This window comes from Lissotriton vulgaris, chromosome 1_1 (genome assembly GCF_964263255.1).
Source record: "Lissotriton vulgaris chromosome 1_1, aLisVul1.2, whole genome shotgun sequence".
NCBI lineage: Eukaryota > Metazoa > Chordata > Amphibia > Caudata > Salamandridae > Lissotriton > Lissotriton vulgaris.
Genome location: NC_141685.1, coordinates 834,714,481 through 834,736,863, shown reverse-complemented (window position 1 = coordinate 834,736,863; position 22,383 = coordinate 834,714,481). Strand labels below are relative to the sequence as shown.

General features: G+C 44.8%; 1 protein-coding gene across 1 annotated transcript in view; it reads right to left on the bottom strand.

Moving 5' to 3' along the window:
* LOC147747975 (cytochrome P450 2D6-like) overlaps positions 1-10,304 on the bottom strand; it is a 250,654-nt gene extending 240,350 nt beyond the window's left edge. Inside the window, exon 1 of the mRNA XM_086957438.1 lies at positions 9,814-10,304. Within this exon, the coding sequence (XP_086813564.1) occupies positions 9,814-10,023 (210 nt within the window). The 5' untranslated portion in view covers positions 10,024-10,304. The remainder of the gene's footprint in view (positions 1-9,813) is intronic.
* Positions 10,305-22,383: the final 12,079 nt, after the last annotated feature.

Here is a 22,383-nt window from a genome sequence, read left to right as displayed (position 1 = left end):
ATACAAACCACCCTAACGGATAATTATCTGCTCAAAGTTGTTAGTAGGATCAACAGTGACAGAAGAAAATCTTTGGGGAAAGGTAATTTACCTGAGCTACAACTTGACTTAAACCTGGAACCCACCAACGAAATTAACACTTCCCCTACTGTTATAGTCGAGTCTAACGATACTAGTTGCAACATCGGAACTACTTCTGTAGAAATGTTAGATGACTCTATCCCTGTGGAAAACCAACTGGAAAGTACTGATGGTACCCTGCAACCATGCACAAGGGCTACACGTTCTATGAGAGCCTGTAAAAAACTAATTACCAAGCGGGGAGGCCACATGTCCAGGAAGAAAAAGGAACCTACACCCAATAAAATTGTCTGCGACAAAGGGACATTAACCAAGGACAATTGTGTTAATATTAATACTGATCAATTTGACTTGTTGGTGGGTTGCATCGACGGTAAATTGAAGCTGATTATTGAACCATTACTTGCAAAAATTGATGCCTTATCAGCTGAAGTACTAAGATTGGGATCCCAGCTAGATGTGCACGCAGCCAAGTCAGTTCACACTGGACCGGCTAGTAAGGATGCCCTTAGTATTCATTCTGCCCCTAAGCCAATTAATGGGAGGTCTTGTTCTACGAAAAATGCGACTTCTGGCTCCAATATGACTAGTCTGACTCCGCAGGTTCCATCTGCTGTGCCAAGTACAAGTATGTTACCAGTATGTAATCCAGGAAGGGTAATGCAGGCACCACCAGTGATGACTATGGCTGATGGGTCTGTTGTGGGACCTGCTAGTATAACACCAGCTCCTAAGACAGGCGGGGGAGCCCAGTTACCGGCAATGCCAGTTTCGTCAGCAGCTACTGGGTTTGCAGGGGCCTCTGCTGGCTACAATCGCCCGGCAGACCTCCCACCCGAGTGTGTGCCTTACGTTGTGGTTCTAACTAACGTCCCACCCCTAGTACCCAGTCAAGCTACACCTCCTCATGAGCCGCGGGACTCGTTAAAGAATAAAACGGTTGCCTGGCTACATAGACACTGTGGGTTCCCCATCAATTTCTCGGACCAAATTCTATCTACTAGAAGGGTTACATGGGTTGGTAACACCAGAAAGAATTGTGGGGGAGACTGTGTGATTGTTAACTTCAAACACCCCCAGCATGTGGCGACGGTCCTATTAATAGCTGCTGCAATAACTCAGTACGAGACCGATGTAACCGCACGTCCCTTGGGCTATTTCTATAATTATCTTAATAAGATACCACCTACCACTAGTAGAGATAGGACTTTTACCCCCAATATTGCCTCCAATGGCGAGAGATTCCTTCAGCCTAACCCTAATTTTGTTCCCACTGGCGATAGATTTTTTCTGCCCACACCAAACCCTACACCTACTGTGGATAGTTTTTTTCCATCCAACCCCTTTTTCCCAACTAATGATGTTAGATTTTTTCCACAAACCCAGGGGATGGTCTACGAAGTCCCTGTCCAGAACAGGTATCAACCCCTGAGTTCCCTGGATCAGAATGATTGACTTCTTAAGAGGCGGGACCCTGAAGGGGATGCCAACAGGGGTGTCAGTCTGACTAATCCTTGTGAGGTAAATGTGGACATTGAGAGTCAGCAGTCTAATGATATCATGGGCAATAAGTGTAGAGGGGCAAGTGGGTCTTATGTCGCTGAGATCTCTGAGGACCTAGTGAATGATGCTGTTACCAAAAATGGTAGGTCTACAAATGAACATTGTAGCAAAGGCAAGAATTCTAATAATGCACACGGTAGTCCCAATAATGAGCTTACCATGGGGATTTCAATCGTTAGTTGGAATATTGCCGGCTGGGCTTCTAAGGCACATAAAATAGAGTGGGAGGGAATTATAAGGTCTTATGACATTTTATGCCTACAGGAGACATGGTGTGTTGCCAAACCTAGTTTTGAAGGGTACACATGCTATAGCCTAGAAGCTACTGAATCAAGGCATGGCAGGGCAAAGGGAGGTTTGCTTTTCCTAATTTCTGTGGATTTACAGCTGACAATTATTAAACATCTGGTAGTCGAACCCCACTCGCAAATTCTTTGGGTCCGCACAATGGACGGCACTGATGTGCTTTTAATAAATTTTTATAATAATATATTTAACAACTTACGGCACAAAGTAATTGAGGAGTTAGATTGTGCCCTCATGAAGCTGATATCTGAGGCAAGATGCACTTTTATTTATATTTGGTTAGGGGATTTTAATTTAACAGTTTGTAGTCTGTCCTCCTCTAGGGCATGTGGGATTCAAACCAATAGTGGGGATTGCATGGCGCATTTCCCACATCATGCCTATGGGGAAGCTATTAATAACGTGATGGCCTCATACGACCTAGAGCTAGTAAGTGCTGACCTAGGGGGTAGTGTTAGTCCCATCCCAACCTTTACTGGGCGGAATAGTGGATCCATAATTGACCATATTATGGTTTCATCTAATTTGGTACCTCACTGCCTGACCATGGTAAGGGATGCTTCATCCCTGAGCGATCATAACTACATCACTATGCAAATTACCATATGGGAATGCCGAGTAGATCGGCCAATAAAAACTTTGGTAGATGTTGAACCACATAGGGCTAATGGGACCAGGCTAAGGTGGAAAGGGGAAAAAGCATCTATAGTGGAACCCATTATTGTAAATAAATGCCTGGCGGATATTGTTATCATCCTGACTCCAGGATGTCCGCCTGCCTCTGTTATGACTCATTTTCTTAACATTAACAGTGTCATCAATAACATCTTTACGGGGACCAGTTCGGGTAGAAGCGGAAAAGGGATAGGTTGGTTTGACCATACATGTACTGCCCTCCTTTCGCAACTTAAACACGCTCTAGCCCTTACTCCGAGAGATAAGAATAGAGTCAGACTTTTAAGAATTGAATATAAAAAGGCATTATCTAAAAGGAAGAAGGAACTTCAGCAGGAGGCCTGGGATCTTCTAACCGAGTCGGCAGAAACTGCTGACAGTCGCTTATTTTGGTCCACCATTAACTCCCCTTTCCTCCAAGATGATAACAATCCACAGCTCTCCTCCAATGTTGGGAGTGAGGAATGGGTGAAACACTTTTCGGCAATCTTTCAGGAAGATCTCATTATGCCCGAGGACCAAAGGCCTTGGCCTGTGGTGCCTTTAGATATCACCCTGAAGGAAGTGGAAAATAGTATCAAATCCAGTAAGGGTGGAAAGGCCCAGGGGCCAGATGGAGTCCCAATTGATGTGTTCCGGGCACAGCCGTTGCTATGGGGACCAATACTTACTTTGGTACTCAATGCTGCGGTTACCACTCTGATTCCACCTTCTTGGGGTGATTCCATCATTGTCCCCTTTTATAAAAAGGGGGACAAGGCTCTACCTTGTAATTACCGGCCTATTAGCCTGCTTGACTCCTCGGTTAAAATTATGAGTCGAGTGTTGTTACTTAGATTAGAAGAGTGGGCTGATGAGAACGGGATTCTTGCCGATTCACAATATGGATTCAGGAGGGGGCGAGGGACGCTAGACCAGTGCCTGAACCTAGAATTGTTGATAGGCAAGTATACTAGAGCCAAGCCCGGTAATTTATATCTCTGCTTTGCTGACCTAAGCAGTGCTTTCGACCTGGTAAATCATTCCCTCCTGTGGTCAGTTCTGCTAGATATGGGCGCCCCCAAAGAAATCATTTTCTTCCTTGCAAGATTGTACAGTAAGATGCAAACATGTGTTCGTTTTGGGGTTGGTGGAGAGTGTACCCCAAATTTTAATGTTAAACGAGGAATCAGACAGGGTTGTGTCCTCGCCCCCTTGCTGTTTAGTCTTTTTATCAATGGGGTTGATTCTGCCCTGAAATCTGTTAAAGCTGATGCCCCGCAGGTTGCTGGTAATAGTGTCCCTGTTCTGCTTTACGCAGATGACGCGGTTCTTCTGTCCCGAACACCTGTTGGCTTGCAGCGCCTGATGGACAGGTTTACACTTTTTATTGGGAGTAGGAGGATGCTGATTAATAAAAATAAAACTCATACTATGACCTGTGGGACAAAGACGGGAAAAAATTGTGCCTTTTTTATAGAGGGGGTAAAGGTTCAGCATGTTAACAGCTTTTGCTACCTGGGGGTTACCTTTTCCAGCGATGGTAGCTGGGGGCAAGAATTAACCAATGTTAGGACGAAAATGAGAAAAAGCTCCTTTGGTATCTTCAAATTTGCCTCTAAATTGGGAGATAGGCGAATTAAGGATATGATGGAGATCTATAAGGCGCGCAGTGTATCCATCGCCCTCTATGGGGCGGGACTTTGGGGTTATTGTAATGTTGAGTACCTGCAGAGGGAAGAGAATAACTTTATAAAGAAATTACTGTGCCTCCCTAAATCTGCCCCTACAGAGTTGATACACAAAGAGGTAGGGGTCGCATATCTGGGGGACCTAGCCTTACTCAGGCCTCTACTACTCTATCGAGCGATTTGGCTCAAGGAAGAGACTGAATTTAATCAACTCGTCATTAGGGATTGCCTTGGTTTAGACAACTGGCTGATGATACCATGGCTTAAATATGTTGTGGACAGTTACCTGAGTATTTATGATATTAACTTGTTGTTAGATCAGTGTCCCCCACAAGGTCTTGTTAAACAAGACATGAAAAACTCTCTTAAGTCCTACAGAGCTCTGAAACGCTCAGCCGTGACCAATTCCCTCGTTACTGTTAATCTTTACAATAAATATATTGTTATCGAGGGATTCCAGAATTACCTGAGTGTGGTAACTAGGCCGGCGCATCGATTTGTGCTAACTAGATTGAGAGCTGGTATTGCTCATGCTTTGGTGGCTTTTCCACATCAAAAAAAGCACCCGGTTGGCCCTTGTCCCTGTGATGGGCATTCTAAACAAAGCACCATGCATTTTATGCTGATCTGTTCGTTGTTTCAACATGTAAGGAATGCATACTTGAAACCAATATTTATTAGGTATGGTATTCGTACTGTGGAGGATGCAATGTGTATATTATACAATATGGACTGCCCTTTTATATGTTTTTATGCTGCAAGTTTTATCTGTAAATCTATGGCTTTTAGGAAAAGTATGATTTTTTAAACATTACTGCTACTTATGCATTTTACCTTGTTGCATTTTGCTATGTGCTTTTATGGTCATCAATTGTTATGAACCGAATAAAGCTTCATGAAATGAAAATGAAAATGAATGGATGGGATTCCCTGGTTTCCAAATAAGGATTCTGCTTCAACGATGGTATGCTGTGAGTAGTGTGCAGAAAAGGTTATGGGGGATGATTGCATAAATGGCATGGAATGGTGATGGAGAGTGGCTTCTTGAGGCGAAATTAACTGTTATAACTCATGCTGCCCTCTTCATTAGTATTGGTTAATACTGCACAAGTTTATTTTTATTACCTGATATATTCTGCTTGTTATATGACTGTCAAAATATATGGAGCAGTGGTCTCACGGTCTTCACTATATGTACAAATGCATCTGTATTAAAGTTCAGAAAAATTACAACTACGGGTTTAAACACGAAAGGTTTGCTACAGGGTAGACGACTCCAATGTTACAGGGGGAAAAAAAACTGAAACTTTCATAGACCTGGGACTTATTCGTACCATGAATGGTTTAGAATGTGCGAATGCTCTTCTGTCACGCCGCCGGACCTCTGGGTTGTCCGCTATTGGGCTGTGTAACTCCTCCAATCTTGATAAGGTCTAATACCAGACGCGGCCGGCCTGAAGGGTTGTAGGCACTACGCTGTGTCATACTGTGAGTGTACAATAAAGGTCTTTGGAAAAAAAAAATATATATATATCAAAACTAACATCCAGAAAACTGTGAAAAATCAAGGATGGCCATGCAGAACAGGTGGATTTCCTACAGTCATGACAAGTAGGCTAGAAGGGCGTGGGGGGGTTTTAATCCCAAGAGGGCGGGACTTTAGAGGAAGCATATGGTTTAGGAATTTTGCTCCAGTCATGGACTGGCGCATGTACTTACAGACTTGAACAGAATGTTCATTTTTTATTTGACTCTTGGCACTTGCAAAGGTCACCGCGCAAAGGCATAGCACCATTACATGTATAACCTTGACCTTTATTGGTCTGGACAATGTTATTGCTGATAGCAGTGGAGACATGTCTTTGAAGGCTGTGTGTGTCAAGTGCCCTTTTGTAAAATTATAAGGTATTTGTAGAAAGAGACCATGTCATGGTGTAGGGAGGGTTTTACAGAGTGACAGGTATTAATGATAAACTTGCTGTCAGCAGCTTTTCTATGAGGAAATGTGCATCAATTAGGCATGGGCGGAAAATCCGTTCCGCTCGCGGATTTTGCGGATTTTCGGGAAATCCGCAATCCGCGAGATTTGCGAATTTCCCGCAAAATCCGCAAATCCGCGAGCAGCGGATTTTGCTCGCACTGCTCGCACTGTTCGCGTGAGTTCGCGCCCCGCGAATAAGTGCAAAATTGCAGAAATACGATCTTAGCAAAACTGAAAGTAACTACTTACCAGGTTCAAAAGTTCAGGCTCATCATTAGTAGCCATTTCCTGTAGTGCTTCCTGAGGGGCCCCTCCAGAGTTCAGTTGCCAGTTGAAACTATTATGTGACCCTGCTCTGAACCTCAGAATAGTTACACATATGCCACAAAGGTCCTGAATTACAGCTAAGGGAGACAAGCAGGAGCCAGGCTGGAAGTTAAAATCCATTAATCAGCCCCTAATTCATTATTGTCAGTTGGGGCAGGGCAGGTGTTGTAACTAATTTTGCAACAATGAAAGCACTTAGCAAGTGCAAAAGATCACTAATCAGGGCGCACTAAGGAAGCAGGTGCCAGCTAAAAAAATATTCTGTGACACATTAATCAGCCCCAAATTAATTCATTTCACTTGAGGCAGGGAAGGTGTGCTTTGCTTTGCCGAAAATAATGTACACTGGACAACCAGAGGGTGTGGTGATGAAACAGAGGGTGGCATGGGTGGGCCAGAGGGTGGCATGAGTAGTCAGAGAGTGGCAGTGGTGACAGAGAGTGGCAGTGATGAAGAAGAGTGTCCCAAACAGGCTGGACACGTAGAAACAACAAGTTCGCGAAACTTGCGACCCGACAGGTAAGTTCGCAATTTGCGAAAGTGTACAAAACCCTCGCGAACTGGCAGAAACACGGGCGAACACAAAAAAAAAAAATCCGCAAATTCGCGGGAATTCGCGGATTTTGCGGATTGCGAATCCGCAAATCCGCAAAATTCGCGAACGCGAGATCCGCAAAATTCGCTCATGCTTAGCATCAATGTGCACCCCTCCTTACCACAATTCTTCCTACAGAGACTAGTGGTAATATTTGAAATACTTGTAAAGTTGTATTTATTATTATTATTACTGTTTTAAGAATATTATTTTATTTGCATGATGTCCTAGAGCAGGGTTCTCCAAACCGGTCCTGGAGGGCCGGATCCATGCCAGATTTTTAAAATACCTACATTTATCTAAATGGGGATATGCAAAAAATCTGGCATAGATCCGGCCCTCCAGGACCGGTTTGGAGAACCCTGTCCTAGAGCTTGATTTCTAGCTTGGCTGGTGGCCTGCCATCCTTCAGGGTGACAAAGGCCATTTACATCTGCCACTCTGACCCCCCACCATATTATGAGCCCACCCTGCTGTGATCTCTGTGTCTTCGCAGAGTCTTCTGCCAAAGAAGGTTTAGAGAGTGGGTGCCATGTTTCAGCTGGCTGCTCATCACTTGCACCATCAACTTTTTTTTCAGCAACAAACTCATGAAGAGGGAGTTTGTTTTTGAAAAACAAATTACTAGTAACCCTGACACACTGGGAGATTTCTCCCAGGGTGTGCGAAGTCATAGGACTGAAGACCTGATCTGTTCAGGACTGGAGACGTGAATGCAAAAAAATATGTCAGACCTTCCTCTCCAAGTAGAAGGAACGGACAGATATTCTTACACTGATAGTCCCTACTCCGTTAGGGTGTTGGTGTAAGCTTGCAAATGGTGGAGCCAGTAAGGGGACTGGTGTCAGAAACCTGACAGTCCACCTGCTTCAAAACACAGTGGGTGGATCATCAGTGTGACGGTAGGGGTAACCCACCAGGTTTGTAGTGGAGTACCCTGTCTGCCAAACTACAATTCAGACCATTACTTTGCAATTAATATATACTTCTGCTGCACCAAAATAAAAGTAGGTACACAATGAAAAAAAAAATAACTTTTTAGTAAACCGACCGACAATGCATGAGGTTTAGTGTCAGTCTGAATAACCACTTAGGGCAATCCTTTTTAAACAGAGGAAGGTACCCGAGGGCCACATTTAACTTTTTTTCATGCAATGTGACGCAAAAATACAACTTCCTGCGTTGTGCAAAAGGGAGAGGGCAGGAATGCACTATACCTATCAAGATATGGCTCATTCCTGTACTCCGTCGGTGCTGCTACACAATCTGCAACCTAACGCTAACGCAGGCAACCTTGTGCCATGGAGCAAGGTTGCCTGCCTTACAGGCAGGATTGTTTCTGTGCAGAAAGGGGCACTTTCCTGCCCAAAACACTCCCCATAGGCATATTCCTCTTTCTAAGTGTGCTGCAGAATGCAGCACACATAGAAAAAGGAAACATGAAGAAATAACGTTATTTCTCCGTGTTGCGCCTGTAATAGGAAGGCGTTCAATTCTGACACATTGCCAGGTCTACCAGTTTTGGTAAACATGAAAATGCCCACATGGGTGGATGTGTGCAAAATCCCACACTCCATCCATGTTAACACGCACATCATGCAGAGTAACGTAATGCAGCAACTTGCGCTGCCTTGCGTTACTCCAGATTTACCAGGCCACGCAGGGCCACACAAGCTGGCCTTGCATTACTTGGTAAATCTCATTTTAGGTTTTGCGTTGCCCTGCATCCCCTTGCGTGGCACTACTAGCTTGAATCCAGTGGCACAGAGAGCCTTAGTGGGAAGGGTATGCCCAGATGTTGGTCCCATGCTCGCTAGGCCACCGGGTTAAACCTATACTGGCTGATGAGGGGTGATGCCCTGAAACCTGTACCAGGATGCTTGGTTTCCGGTCCAGGGAGGACCTAGCAGTTCGGGCTGGACTGTTCCCATGAGGACCAGGGTCAAGGCTGATTTGCATATGTCTGAGTCCAAACTGGATTGTTGTGGCGAGCGAAATAACGATGAATTAAACCCAAACCTATTACTTGGGATGAATAAATACCTTTTTTGCAACGTTAGATTTTGCTCATCGTAAATCCACACAGCAGGTTTCGGGACAACCTTCCTTCATCCTTCCTTCGGAGGTTGTGAGTCGAGGTCACTTTTGGGCAGCGGACCGGTATACCAACTCTGTACAGATGGGGATTACATTTTTTTTTTTTACCACACACAGAATCTTCTCGGGGCGCACAGGCGCCGTATTCCGGCTGCTGTTGGCTCTCTTCCCTCACAGCTTCTAAGGGAAACCAGCCATGGCCGTGTTCTATCACCCAGGGCAGAGGCATTTGTGACATCACGACTCGCTTGTGATGCGTTATTACAGGCGTGTTAGGTGGCGTACACGTGTAGGGGACTCGCTTGTGATGCATTGTTACAGGTCTGGTGACATAATTTTCTGATTACGGGCGAGTTCTAACTACATAAAACACCTGTAAATGACCGCAAATGCTAGGGAAAGCGTGCTTCATATTGCCCTGCTCATATATATTGTTGTGTATGGTGCCTAATCTTCACTACACAACACATTCAGACAACACTCATTGGCTCAAAGCTGTTCTCTGCTGACTGACTTACCTGAGTAACGTATTTGGGTAGATTTTTGAAATCCGCCTGCAGAATGTTCCCAACGAAGGGCAGGGAGGTGGGTCCGGGTGGGAAGCGGCTCCAACTCCTCCGACGCTTCATGAAGTCATAGAGCAGAGCAAAGACGGTGAAGAAGAGGGCCAGCATCGTCAGGAAGGCACCCGAGGGCAGGAGGGACCAGGGCGCAGAGAGCAGACCCATCCTTGCTACCTCCCAGTCGCTACCAAAATGTCACTTTCTGTTTCTTCGTTCCACCCTCCCCGTTCTGTTGTAGTGCTTACTTATTAAATTTGATATCCTCACTTCCACATTTCTATCTAGTCCTTGCCTCTTTTCCTAGGTCCGCCCAATTGCATAGCGTTTCTACCGATCAGCTCCCTCTCTCTCAAATCCGATCTGCCTCTCTCTGTCTCTCCCTCCCTCTCATTTGTTTCTGCAGAAGGCAGGCATCTGATCTGTTGGACAGACGGCAGTGCCTTCTCATTGGCCACTAAAAGAAGGCGGTGGGGTAGTGAATCAGTACAAGTTTATGGCACACCTGACGTTGCCGAGCAACGCAGTGAAAAAACAAATAGGCTCGACTCTTGCATAATGTCTGAACATAGCGAAATCTATCACACATAAAATGCACATCTGTAAATAGAACAGCACACCCACAAATATCAATTCATACACAGACCAACCCCACCAACAGACACCCACAAACAGATGGCATGAGTCAAATACCTACAGGTTTCCATGCACACAGACAACCAGGTATGTAAGCACCCATGCATCCAGATCACCCAATATATATTCACACTGACTAATGGCTCGACAGGAATCCGTGCAGACAGACCAATACCCAGAGACTTGCACAGCACACACACATGTAGAAGTATATAGACATGCACGGTCCTAAATCACGTGTATTCAGGCTACATAAGCAGGCACACATGGAAAGACCCGGGGCAAACAGTGAGAGGGAAAGACATATGAGCAAACAGAAGGATGCAGACTTCTTGTTCACTCAGTATTTAGTCCCCGTGTAGAGAAAATCAAACTGAAGTGGAAAAAAGCATGGGCTATTAAAGCCCATTCAATGTGTGGCCTCTATGTGGAGAAATCAGTTAACTGGCATGTGTATTTTTTTTTTCAGTCTCCATGTTCATCAAATCCCAGTCCTCTATGGAATGATCAGATGTGGGGAAAAATAAAGTGATCTTTGCATGTTCGCTCCATCTTTGGCCTCTGTGGTACATTCGCTCTCAAAATCCTGGCAGAAAATGGGTCGTTATGGAGAAGATCAGACAACGCTCCTACCTCACGAACAGATGCTAATGTCTTATGTGCCCCCCTCGGAACAAAGACGGTTCCTGTGCAGACTTTTAACGCTGTGAAGTAACCGAGAGAAGACAGTGGCGCTATACATAACGTGCAAATAAATGACACCTGCGCTCCACAGGACTCTTACTGGCATACATCCTGTGCATACACTGTACCAGATCAGGAGGATGAAGGTTCTCTTCCATTGTTCCTAAAGCGTGAAAAACCTGCCCACTGATCAGAGCCTCTTCTTCTCTTCTTGAATTTCACAAGAAGTTGAAGACCTATCTTTTCAATTAACCTACCTACCATGGGCAGGACTAGGCACAAACACCTGCTCAGTGCCAGGGTATCCTGGCGGATGATAGTGCACTTTATAAATACACATAACATTACATAACATAACATAGCATAACATGACATATGTTAGAAATGGGTGTCGCTAGTTGGCAGAGGTAGGTACTTTTGTCCAAATAGGGACCCTTCCTTCAAGTCAGGATAAGTGGGATACACACTTTAGCTAACCCCTGCTCACCCCCTTGGTAGCTTGGCACGAGCAGACAGGCTTATCCCAAAGGCAATGTGGAAAGTATTTGTACCAACACTCACAGTAACACAATGATAACTCCACTAATGAACACCACACCGGTTTAGAAAAACAAAGTATCTTTATCTAAACTTTAACAAGACCAAATTGACAAAAATCCAATATACAAGTATTCTTAAGTTGACTTTCAAAAGGTTTTAGCAACTGAGTCCATAGAAAACTATGGACCCGTGATTTCTTGCAAAGTACCTGTCGTTGCGACAAAATTCACCAAGCCAAACAGCAGCAACAATGGGAAGCGTAAAAAAACAAAGATATGGGTTGATTCCTGAGACCTTCTTGGATACGATGTGACATATCCGCTGGACACAGGGTAGTGGTGTGTCAGGTCCAGTCTGTAGGGGGAAGCAATGTGTCGATTCTGAGACAACTCCGATCAACGGGTGATGCCTCGACAGGGACGATGCGTGGAAATCCGGGATACATCATCGAACGATGCGGCGGTATTGAGCGGCACTGTGTCGATTTCTTCAGCTTCCTCGATTCGTCGATTCTTGTAGCGATTACAAGCGCTGGGTCAGTTTGAGCAGCGGCACAGCAGTGCGGGGAGATTCTTCTTCCCTCACTGCGTTGCGTCAGAAAAACTGTTGCAAGAAGAGAGATGCTGCGATTTTCTTGTTGTTGCGTTGCTTTCCAGCTCCCTGTAAGTAGCAGAAACAACCTCCAGAGGTCACACACAGCCACAGGCACACTTGGCAGGTCAGAACTCCCAGGAAGGAAGTTCAGGGGTAACAGGGGTGAAGTCTTTGTGTTCCTGAGACTTCAAAACAGAAGGCAAGCTCTACTCAAGCCCTGGGAGACTTTCCGCAAGCAGGGGAAACATTGCACAGCAACTTCCTTCTCCTTTCCTTGGCAGAAACAGCAACTGAAGGCCAACCCAAGACACAAAGCAAGGGCAGTACTTTCCAGCTCCTCTCCTTGGCAAAGGTTCCTCCTGATTCCAGAAGTATTCTAAAGTTCAGGGGTTTCAGGTCTAATACTTATACCCCAAAATGTATTTGTTCTCTTTGAGCCGAGAAGCCCTGTGCCCAGCCAAAACCAGTCCTGGGGGGAACTTTGCAAGTGCACAACAACCTCCATTGTAAGTGTGAGCCCCGACTCCAGACACAATACAGGGGGGCAGATCCATCATTGTGGAAAGCAGACACAGCCTTATTCAGGTGCAGGTGCTACCCCTCTCACCACTCCAAATGCAGATCAGGCCTATTCAGCCTAGCGCTGACTCATCCAGACTCTCTAGAGCCACTGCACATCCCCAGCCCTGTCATTCCAAAGCCAGACAGTCAATGCACAGCATAGCAGAGGCACACATGATGGCTAAGCAAGAAAATACTAACTTTCTAAAAGTGGTATTCAAACACATAATGTATAAATCACCTTTCCTAAAAATGCATCTTTAGATTCTAAGTTCAGGCATACTAAAATGTATTTTCCTATCTGGTCCCAATGGTAAGTTATATTTATAAGAAGGTTTAAACAAACTCCCATGCTTTCCTATGGGCCTTACAATAGTGAAAAACGAAATTGGCAGTATTTCACTATCAGGACATGCCACACACATCAGGGCATGTCCTACCTTTCACATACACCGCACCCTGCCCACAGAGATACCATGGGCCTACCTTAGGGGGGACTGACATGTACGAAAAGGGAAGGTTAGGGCCGGTCAAGTGGATGCACTTGCCAAGTCGACATGGCAGTTAACAACTGCGTACAGACACTGCGGTAGCTGGTTTTCATTACCTTTTCAGAGCTACTCATGTGGGTGGCACAATCAGTGCTGCATGCCCACTAGTAAGTAGCATTTGATTTACCAGCCTTGGCACACTTAGTGCACTTTACTAAGGACTGACCAGTAAGTCAAATATGCCAATCGTGAATAACCAATCATGCTCACAATTTTCACAGAGAACATATGCACTTTAGCACTGATTAGTAGTGGTAAGGAACCCAGAGTCCTAAAACCAACAACAACAGGTCAGGAAAAAATAGGAGGAAGAATCAAAACGTTTGGGGATAACCCTGCAAAAAGGGCCAAGTCCAACAACATATTACCTCATAGGCCCTAGCTCTTGTTCCCAGGTGTAAGGCAGTCATGGTTTTCCCTTTGGCCGTGTTCTTTAGAGGAAGGGGCCTATACTGCAATTTATCAGCCTGAGCGTTAACTTTGTCCTATGTTATCCCTCAAAGGTGTTTGTTCTGCAAGAGGAGTGGGGTGTAATTTGGTCCCTCACCTAGTCCGAGCTATCTTTAGCCCTGATACTCGTTTTTAGAGTCTAGATAGGTATCGTAATTCTTACAGTGACCAAAGAGGGTGCGAAATTTGGTAGTGTCATGTTTCATTCTCTTCTAATTCATGCCTGAGATGTTTGTACCCGAGGTCAAGTATGACAAAGCAGTTCCTGTACTTTCTCCACTTAGGACATCTTGAAAACTTTAGTTGATAAATATGAAGTAGCAGCACACCGACTCTTGGACCTATCAGGAGACCTGACACTGTACAGCACAAAACCTCAGTGAGCACACAATGTGATACTGGTATACTAAAAAATACATTCTACAGGATCAACTCTCATCCTGATAACAGGTTGAGCATCATCTCTATAAATCCTTTCATTCCAAGATAGGAGTTTAGCAAGGATCAATTATCTCACCACTTCTTTTCAATATCTGGTCCAAATCATTACAGTAATTCATGAAATTCTTAAACCTCACTTGCTACAACTGCACTGTTGAAACCCAGAAAATCTTCAAACTAGATACATCTATGTCATTGACCTCCCAAAATTAGATGTCAGCCTCAAATACATTGATCAGTGAATGATAACGTCTTGCCTCAAACTCAAAAATCCTAACATAGCAAATAGGAATGTTACAACCTGCTAATAAAGTGGCCTGAAGGGCCAAGGTCACAGTCAACGGCCTCATTAAGGCACAACACATATAAATTATAGTTTTTGGCCATCTGCATGATCTCTTACATTAACCAATTGGTTATATTCAAATTTCACACCATGAGGATACTCCAATGCCTCCTTTCTTACCTGGGTTTCCCAAAGAAGTTCCAGATAATCACCTTGCTTGTTCTATCACATTAAGACTTGGCCAATAGCCTTTACCATGGAATGCCAATATCAACAATGAGTTGACCGCAAAGAATTCAAAATGTGTCAGCAAATAAACATCCGACCAGCAATGAAAGTTTTTCATTGGGTACATATTTCCATACCACTCTCCATAGCTCACGATGGAATAAACCAATTTGGACCATTATCTCTATTGACGAACCCCAAGACACACTCGTAGAAAACCGTGCTATGTTCAAATTTGTTACCACAACTAACAGCACCCCACCTTATAAAAAGAAAAATGTTAGGCGCACATACTTCTCAGTTCAAACTGCCAAACTATGGAATTTCCTCCCAGCAAAAATATGGCCCACTAAAAATCACCTAGAGATTAGGGAAATGGTGAAATCTTAGTTTTTTCCCTCCTTAGAGTCTAAAAGGAATAAGCATTTTTCCATCAACAGGAAAGGGGACATATCCTAATCCCAAGAATCTAGAAGAAGGGCGCACCCCAACAAAATGACAGTGCCTCAAGTTAGAATATCTACCGCAGTATTGACAAAGATGGAATTCAAGGTTCCAATTTTGGAACACGTAGGATGAAGAAGACCTTTGCCTATCACATCCAAGGTATGGATACAAGGAAGCACAGGAAAGAAACTCTGACAACTTCTAATAAACTCATAAATCTTAAGGATACATCAGATTCATAATTAAAAATAAATGCCATCAAGTATTCCCGTTGTTAGATTTGGGGGTCTCTTGTTGGCACAGGTAGGTACTTGTGACAAATAGGGACCCTTGCCTCTAGTCAGCATAAGGGGATTACACTCCTAAAATAACCCCTGCTCACCCCCTTGGTTGCTTGGCATGAGCAGACAGGCTTTAACTCAGTGGCGTTGTGTTAAGCATTTTTGACCACATACAGTAACCCAGTGACAACACTACAAATGGATACCACACAGGTTTTATATAAAAAATAAGTATACTTTATATAGAGTTACCACAAGACCAAAAATGACAAAATACACAATACTGTTACTTTAAAATGGTAGATTAAGCTTAGTTCAGTTCAGTTCTTAGATGCAACACTTTGCGTCAATGTACCTTATGTTGCGTTGCACTTCCACGACAAGCAATGTTACAGCGAAGGAAATGCGGCAAAGTTCAGGTGCAAGGAAATAAAGACGTGAAGATCTTCCAGAGGCGGCGCGCTTATCGGGGATGCGAGAAGTTCTCGGTTCAATGCGTGGACTGCAGCGGCTCCAGCGGCAACACTCTTCTCCCACGATGACTAAAGCTTCTGCACGATGCAGCGACCGCAGCTCCGACGGCGGTGCGCTTCTTGGGGATGCAAGGTGCTCTTCTTTGATGCAGTGCAGTACGACAGTTTCAGTGGCGACACCCTCCTTCGGAGTTGTGACGGCTGGCACAGCGACTGTGACACGCTCCGACCTCGTTGCAAGACTCTTCTCTCGATGCGGTGCAATGCGACAGCTACAGAGGCAACACGCTTCCTCTTCGTTGCAGCACGCTTATCTCCGATGTGGTGCAGTGCAACAGTTCCAGCAGCGAGCCCCTCCTTTGAAGTTGCGACGGCAGGCACAGTGAAGTCGACAAGCTTCTTCTCATTGAGTCGCGCTTCCAGCTCCTTGCGACATGCTGTTCCTCAGAAGACCCAAAACAGCCCAATCACTTCCAAAGAACTCTGGGGAGCTGAGAGGTGAAGTCTGTTGTCCCTGAGACTTTAGCAGGAGGCAACCTCTCTTCCAAGCCCTTGGAGATCCTTCACAAGTTGAAAGCAAAGTACACAAAGTTCCTTTCTCCTTCCTTTGTCAGTAAGGCAACCACTGCAGGCCAATCCCCCAAGCAGCACTTCAGCTTGGGAATAGTCTCTCCTTAGTTTCTTCAGGATCCTCTCCTCAGTAAAGGCTTCCTCTTGTAGTCCAAAGTGATCTAGTTTCATGGGATCAGGGTCCCAATATTTATACCCCAAAATCCTTTGTTCTCTGAGGGGAGAGGGGCCGATGCCCAGTCCAAACCAGTTCCAAAGCACTCTGTTTACCAGACTTCTCCTTTCCTTTTTACAGTGCAGGGCAGATACATCAGACACCCCACAGGAGGTGGAGCCAGCATTGTGGAAGGCAAGTACAGTCCTGGAGCACTTTGTTTATAGGACTCCTTCTCTTCTTTCAGTGTGCAGGGCAGAGACATCAGCCGCTCCCCAGGAGGTGGAGCCTGCATTGTGGAAGGCAGACACAGCCCTATTCAAGGCTCAGGTGCAACTCCTCCCTCCCATCTAGATGCAAATCTCTCTATTCTCCACTGGGTGACTCAGCCTATCTCTTGGAATCCCCCAGCCCTGTCTCTGACAAAACCATACAAAGGAATACACAACCTAGCAGAGACAGGTTTGAATGGTTAGACAAGCAAATACCTACTTTCTAAAAGTGGTATTTGCAAACACAGAATGTTAAAACCAACTTCACTAAAAGATGTATTTCATCATTCTTAGTTCAGGCATTCTAATCTAAACTCGAATTTCTACCATCTTCCCTGAGAAAGTTAGGATTATAAACATGTAATAATCTAACAACCTATTCTGGCCTATGGAGAACAGGTAGCCTTGCAATAGTGAAAAACGAAATGGCTGTAATTCACTATTAGGACATGCCACACATATCAGGGCTTGTCCTACCTTATACTTACCATGCACCCTGCCCTTGGGCCTACCATAGGGGTGACAGATATAAAGAAAAGGGAAGGTTTGGAGACAGGCAAGTGGGTGCACTTGCCCAGTCAGCATGATAGTACCAGACTGCACACAGGTTCTGCAATGACAGACCTCAGACACATTTTACAAGGCTGCTTTTGTGGGTGGCACAACCAGTGCTGCAGGCCCACCAGCAGCATTTGGGTTTACATACCCTGGGCACACTCAGTGCACCAGACTAGGGTCTGACAAGTAAACCATATAGCAAAACATGGAACCACTGTTTAACACATCAATTAACAAGAGGGAGCACCTGCACTGTGGCACGTAATAGCAGTGGCACAGTGCCCAAAGCATCTAACACCAGCAAAAATACATGAGGCAACAGCAAAGATGTAAGGGAGACACACGCTAATGGTGCCAGGTGCCAGGTCCAACACGTGTCCCCTCCAGCTGAAATGTGGGGGAACTACCCTAACTCCTGGGAGTTCTCATCACTAAGGTGGAAAAATCTGGACAGACCATCAGCATTGGCATGCTCTGTACCAGGGTGGTGTTCCACCGTAAAGTCCATACCCTGTAGGGAAATAGACCACCTCAATAGCTTTGGATTCTCACCCCTCATCTGCATCAACCATCTGATGGGCCTGTGGTCTGTCTGAACCCGGAAGTGAGTTCCAGACAGGTATGGTCTCAGCTTCTTCTGTGCCCAGACCACAGCAAATGCCCCCCGCTCAATAGCACTCCACCTCTGTTCCCGTTGAAGTAACCTTCTTCCGATAAAAGCTACAGGTTGATCTAGGCCCTCCTCATTCATCTGTAACAGAACAGTCCCCACACCATGCTCTGAAGGGTCTGTCTGAACAATAAACTCAGTTGAAAATTTGGGTGCCCTGAGCACGGGCACATGGCAGCTTTCAGGGCCTCAAAAGCTTTCTCACAGGTGTCAGTCCAGATCACCTTCTTGGGCTGCTACCTGGAAGTCAGCTCTGTCAAGGGTGCAACAATGTTTCCATACCTCTTGGGAAGCCTCCTGTAATACCCTGTGAGACCTAAGAAGGCTCTCACCTCTGTCTGCGTTTTGGGTGGCTCCCAAGCCAGGATGGTTTCAATCTTGCATTGTAGGGGCGCCACCTGGCCGCTCCCAACTTAGTGTCCCAAGTACACCACGGAACACTGTCCGATCTGGCACTTACTCGCCTTGATCGTGCGTAAGTAAGGGTGAAATTTGGGAATTTGCGGTCCGCGAATTCATGCGAAAGCAAATTCAGGGTCCACAAAATCCGCAAATTTGTGCTAATTTGCAGATTTTTTTTATTTTAGTGTGTTCGCAGGGCGCTTTGCACGTTTGCAGGTTTTTTTCAGCGTGCCAACCGCGAAGTTACCCATGCGGTCGTACATGGGCACGGCCATATTGTTTTCAGTGTCTGCGTTGCGTATTTCCGTTTCCGGGCACCAGTTGCATGCTCGCGTTGTGCATTTCCTACGTGCGGTGTGCAATTACGTGTTCGCGCCCGTTTTTGCGTGATCGCGGGGGAAATATCACGCAAACTTACCCATGCGGTCCCAATGGGCGCGGCCATCTTGTTTTTCATTCCTTGCTATGGGTCTGGGCATGCTTTTTCTATCCTCCGCTAATCTTTGCAATTCTTTATCTCTTAGAACTTCGTTTTAATGTTTTTTTACTCATTATCTATCTCTTTATTTTTCTACATCTACATTTTGTGTTTTTTTTCTACTTTTGAATACTTTAAAACTACTTTTTTGAACTCTTTCCTTTTATTGACTTTTTCCCTATTCTTTCTTTCCTATTTTATTTTAACCCTGTCCAGGACCATGGCAAAGGGAGCCGGGAAGAATATGAAGGGGAAGGGTCCCGCAGCTCGTACCCGACTCCCTTGTGGGCGCTTAAGGGGGGAGGAAGTCTTGGCCAGGGAGATCTTCAGTACGGTGGAGGTGGGCGCACTTTATTTTATGTGTAGCGCCATATCCCGAAGACCGTCGCAGCAGGCGGCAGGCCCGGTGCAGGGTATGGCCTCCGGGAGCATCGCAAGCTCTGGGAAAAGGTGTGCTGGGCCGTGTTTAGGGAGTCGGCAGTCCGGTGCACCTACAAGCAGGTAACGCACTGGTGGTCGGACCTCCTTGACCGGGAGCAGGACCTGCTCGACCTGCTAGGCGTTGAGATCCCTGGCCTTGGTGAGTAGCTATTTAATAACTACTTTGTTTTTTTCTGCTCTGTGTTATATTGCTAATATATGTTTTTTCCGAAGTGCATGAAGGCTGCCGATTCGATTACATTGCAGGTCAATTAATGTTTTAAATAGCTTCTGTGATTGCAGGTGCTCGCCTGCTCAGTGGCGTGCTGCTATGCTTACTTGTTTGCAAATTTGTGCTTATTTGGCCTCATTATGTATGAGTCTAGTACTTTACAGAACTGCGTAATGCTAGAGAGACTAGAGACTCAAGTCTAGTCCTTCCTTTGTACTCCTGCTGCCACTAAGAAGAGATAGTGGTGGATTGATAGGTTGAGTATATTATGACTTGTTATTTAGTAGTAGGACATTTTTTAGTGGTCTGCAATCATGATGACGGACTGTGTTTGTCTCGTCGCGTGCTGCTGAGTGCTGGCAGTCGTAGTAGAACCTTTTTGTTGTTGGTTTAGTTTGTGATTTACATAACTTTCCAAGTAGATGGTCTGTGAATCCAGCAATACTGTACTATCCTCCTAGATGACCAGATCAGATAGGTCAATACATGTAGTGCAATTGTTGGTAATTTGTTTCCCCAAGATAATTTTAGATTGTTGTCAAAGAAATCAAATATTTCAAAAAAACAATCATCCATGTTTGTGTTTATTTCATGATCATCATCAGCACCTCCCGGGGCAAGACGACAAAGACGCCAGCGGAACAAGGTGGGCAGGATCTGTCCTCAGAGGTCTCTTCTGCTGGCCCCAGTAAGTTGTTCTGTTGTTAATATTAATAATTATACTTCCCTATCTTTTACAGCACCTATTCATTCCAAACTGTTTCCTAATTCTATTTTTTACAAAATAGTCTTTGATCTTCTTGTAGACTGTTTCTACATTCTTATCCTGCCTCTAATATCACTCTCTGTGCTACTACTATTTACTATTATTATGACTACGAGTCTGTCTGTGTAGGTAGCTAAGCTTGCCCAGTCGGCAAACAGAGTTAAACAAAGCTCTGATCCAGCAATAGCTCTAGGCACTGAGTGCAGTCCTTTGGGTTGCCCTTGCTGTCTATTCCAGTCTTCTTAATGTTAGTGCTTTGACAATTCCCAACAACAAAATGTCAATGTCCACCAAGAATAAGCTAGTAGTTGGCGTTTTGATTTGATAGGAGCATATACCATACCGCTAGTGTTTCAGGGACTATTCTGCACATACAGAAGTATGGACAAGTCACAAGAGAAAACAGACATTGTTGATGATAGGTGCAGGTCGACTTTCCACATATCTCAGTCAGAACAGAAGTTGAACCTCCAATCCCCTGACCGACTACCTAGTGTGTCTGACCAATGATTATACAACACAGAAGAAGACTACTGAGTCCTGACCTATCGGAGTCACAGAAGCATGCTTGCGAAGTGCAGTAGTGCAACTGCAAACTCTTCCGCTCACTCACTCGGGAACAAAAACTACACAGTGTTTTTTAGTTTTAAAGTTTTATTTTCAAATAACAAATAAAAAAACTATTTCTTTATTTTTAATAGCGCAGTATTCCCAGCGAGCAGTGGTGATAGATGACGTTAAAGTTTAAAGACCCATCCCTAGAATATACTTCAACTTAACACATCTAATTATTATAATAACTGTGCGGGAGACCTCACCTTGTTTGAACTTCAAGTACTGGTGGCGATGTGGAGTAGATGGTGAAATTTGAAAAGCTCTTGTTGGCAGAAGGGCAATGGAATCTTCTGTCTGTAATTAGATAAATGGTGGACGTTAAAAAGCAAGCATTCATCAATTGAGCCAAAAAGTGTTGCATGTTATGGCTAAGCATGTAAAAAGTTAACACCCTCCCCAAAACCGTCACTTTTTTTCAGTCCCAATAATTAAAAATAGTTTATGTATTAACATTTTCTTCCATTACGAGACGAAATAGGGGGTGGTGTATGGCATCTAAAAATATGACATGTTTTTTCTAGGCGTCACATTATCGGATGCGGCACCTACCACCACCAGTGCCAGGGCCAGCAGCCCTGAGGCGTCCACTCCAAGGGGCTGATGCACCGGCGCCACAAGTGCCACCATGAGGAGCTGCTGTGGGGGATGACTCAGTAGCGGCGGACGGTGGTAAGTTATTATACTCCTTACTTATTGACATTTTAGAGTAGGCTCCAAAAGGGGTGTATGATGTACTGTACAGTAGACAGTACACTAGTACAAGTACACTGTACTGCTAAGAACAGTTACTAATTTAGAACTACATTTTTGCCAATCACGGAGAAGACAGTCACCCTTGACTTAGCAATAGCATTAGCTTCGGTAGTTCTCGAGTAAGCAATGGCCCCCTCTATTTGACTTCAACTCAGCTGTGAAACTTTTATCTTGAAGCCAAGTTAGATCAGATGAACATGAGGGATGTGATGAACTAAAAGGGAAAGAAGGGTGCAAGGAAGGACGAGCGAGTCGTAACATTTATGACTGTAAAGAATGATACGTGTTTTTGAATGCATGCAGAGGTGGCTGATAAGAAGAAATCAGATGCATGGCTGCTTGAAGCAAGGATGGTTGGAGGAGAAAGAAAAGATGACTGCCTGTGTTGGTGAATCAGAAAATGCATGTGTGGTGTGCATTGCAATATATCATTTGGGTGAAACTCAAATTCAAGTCAAGACGGTGG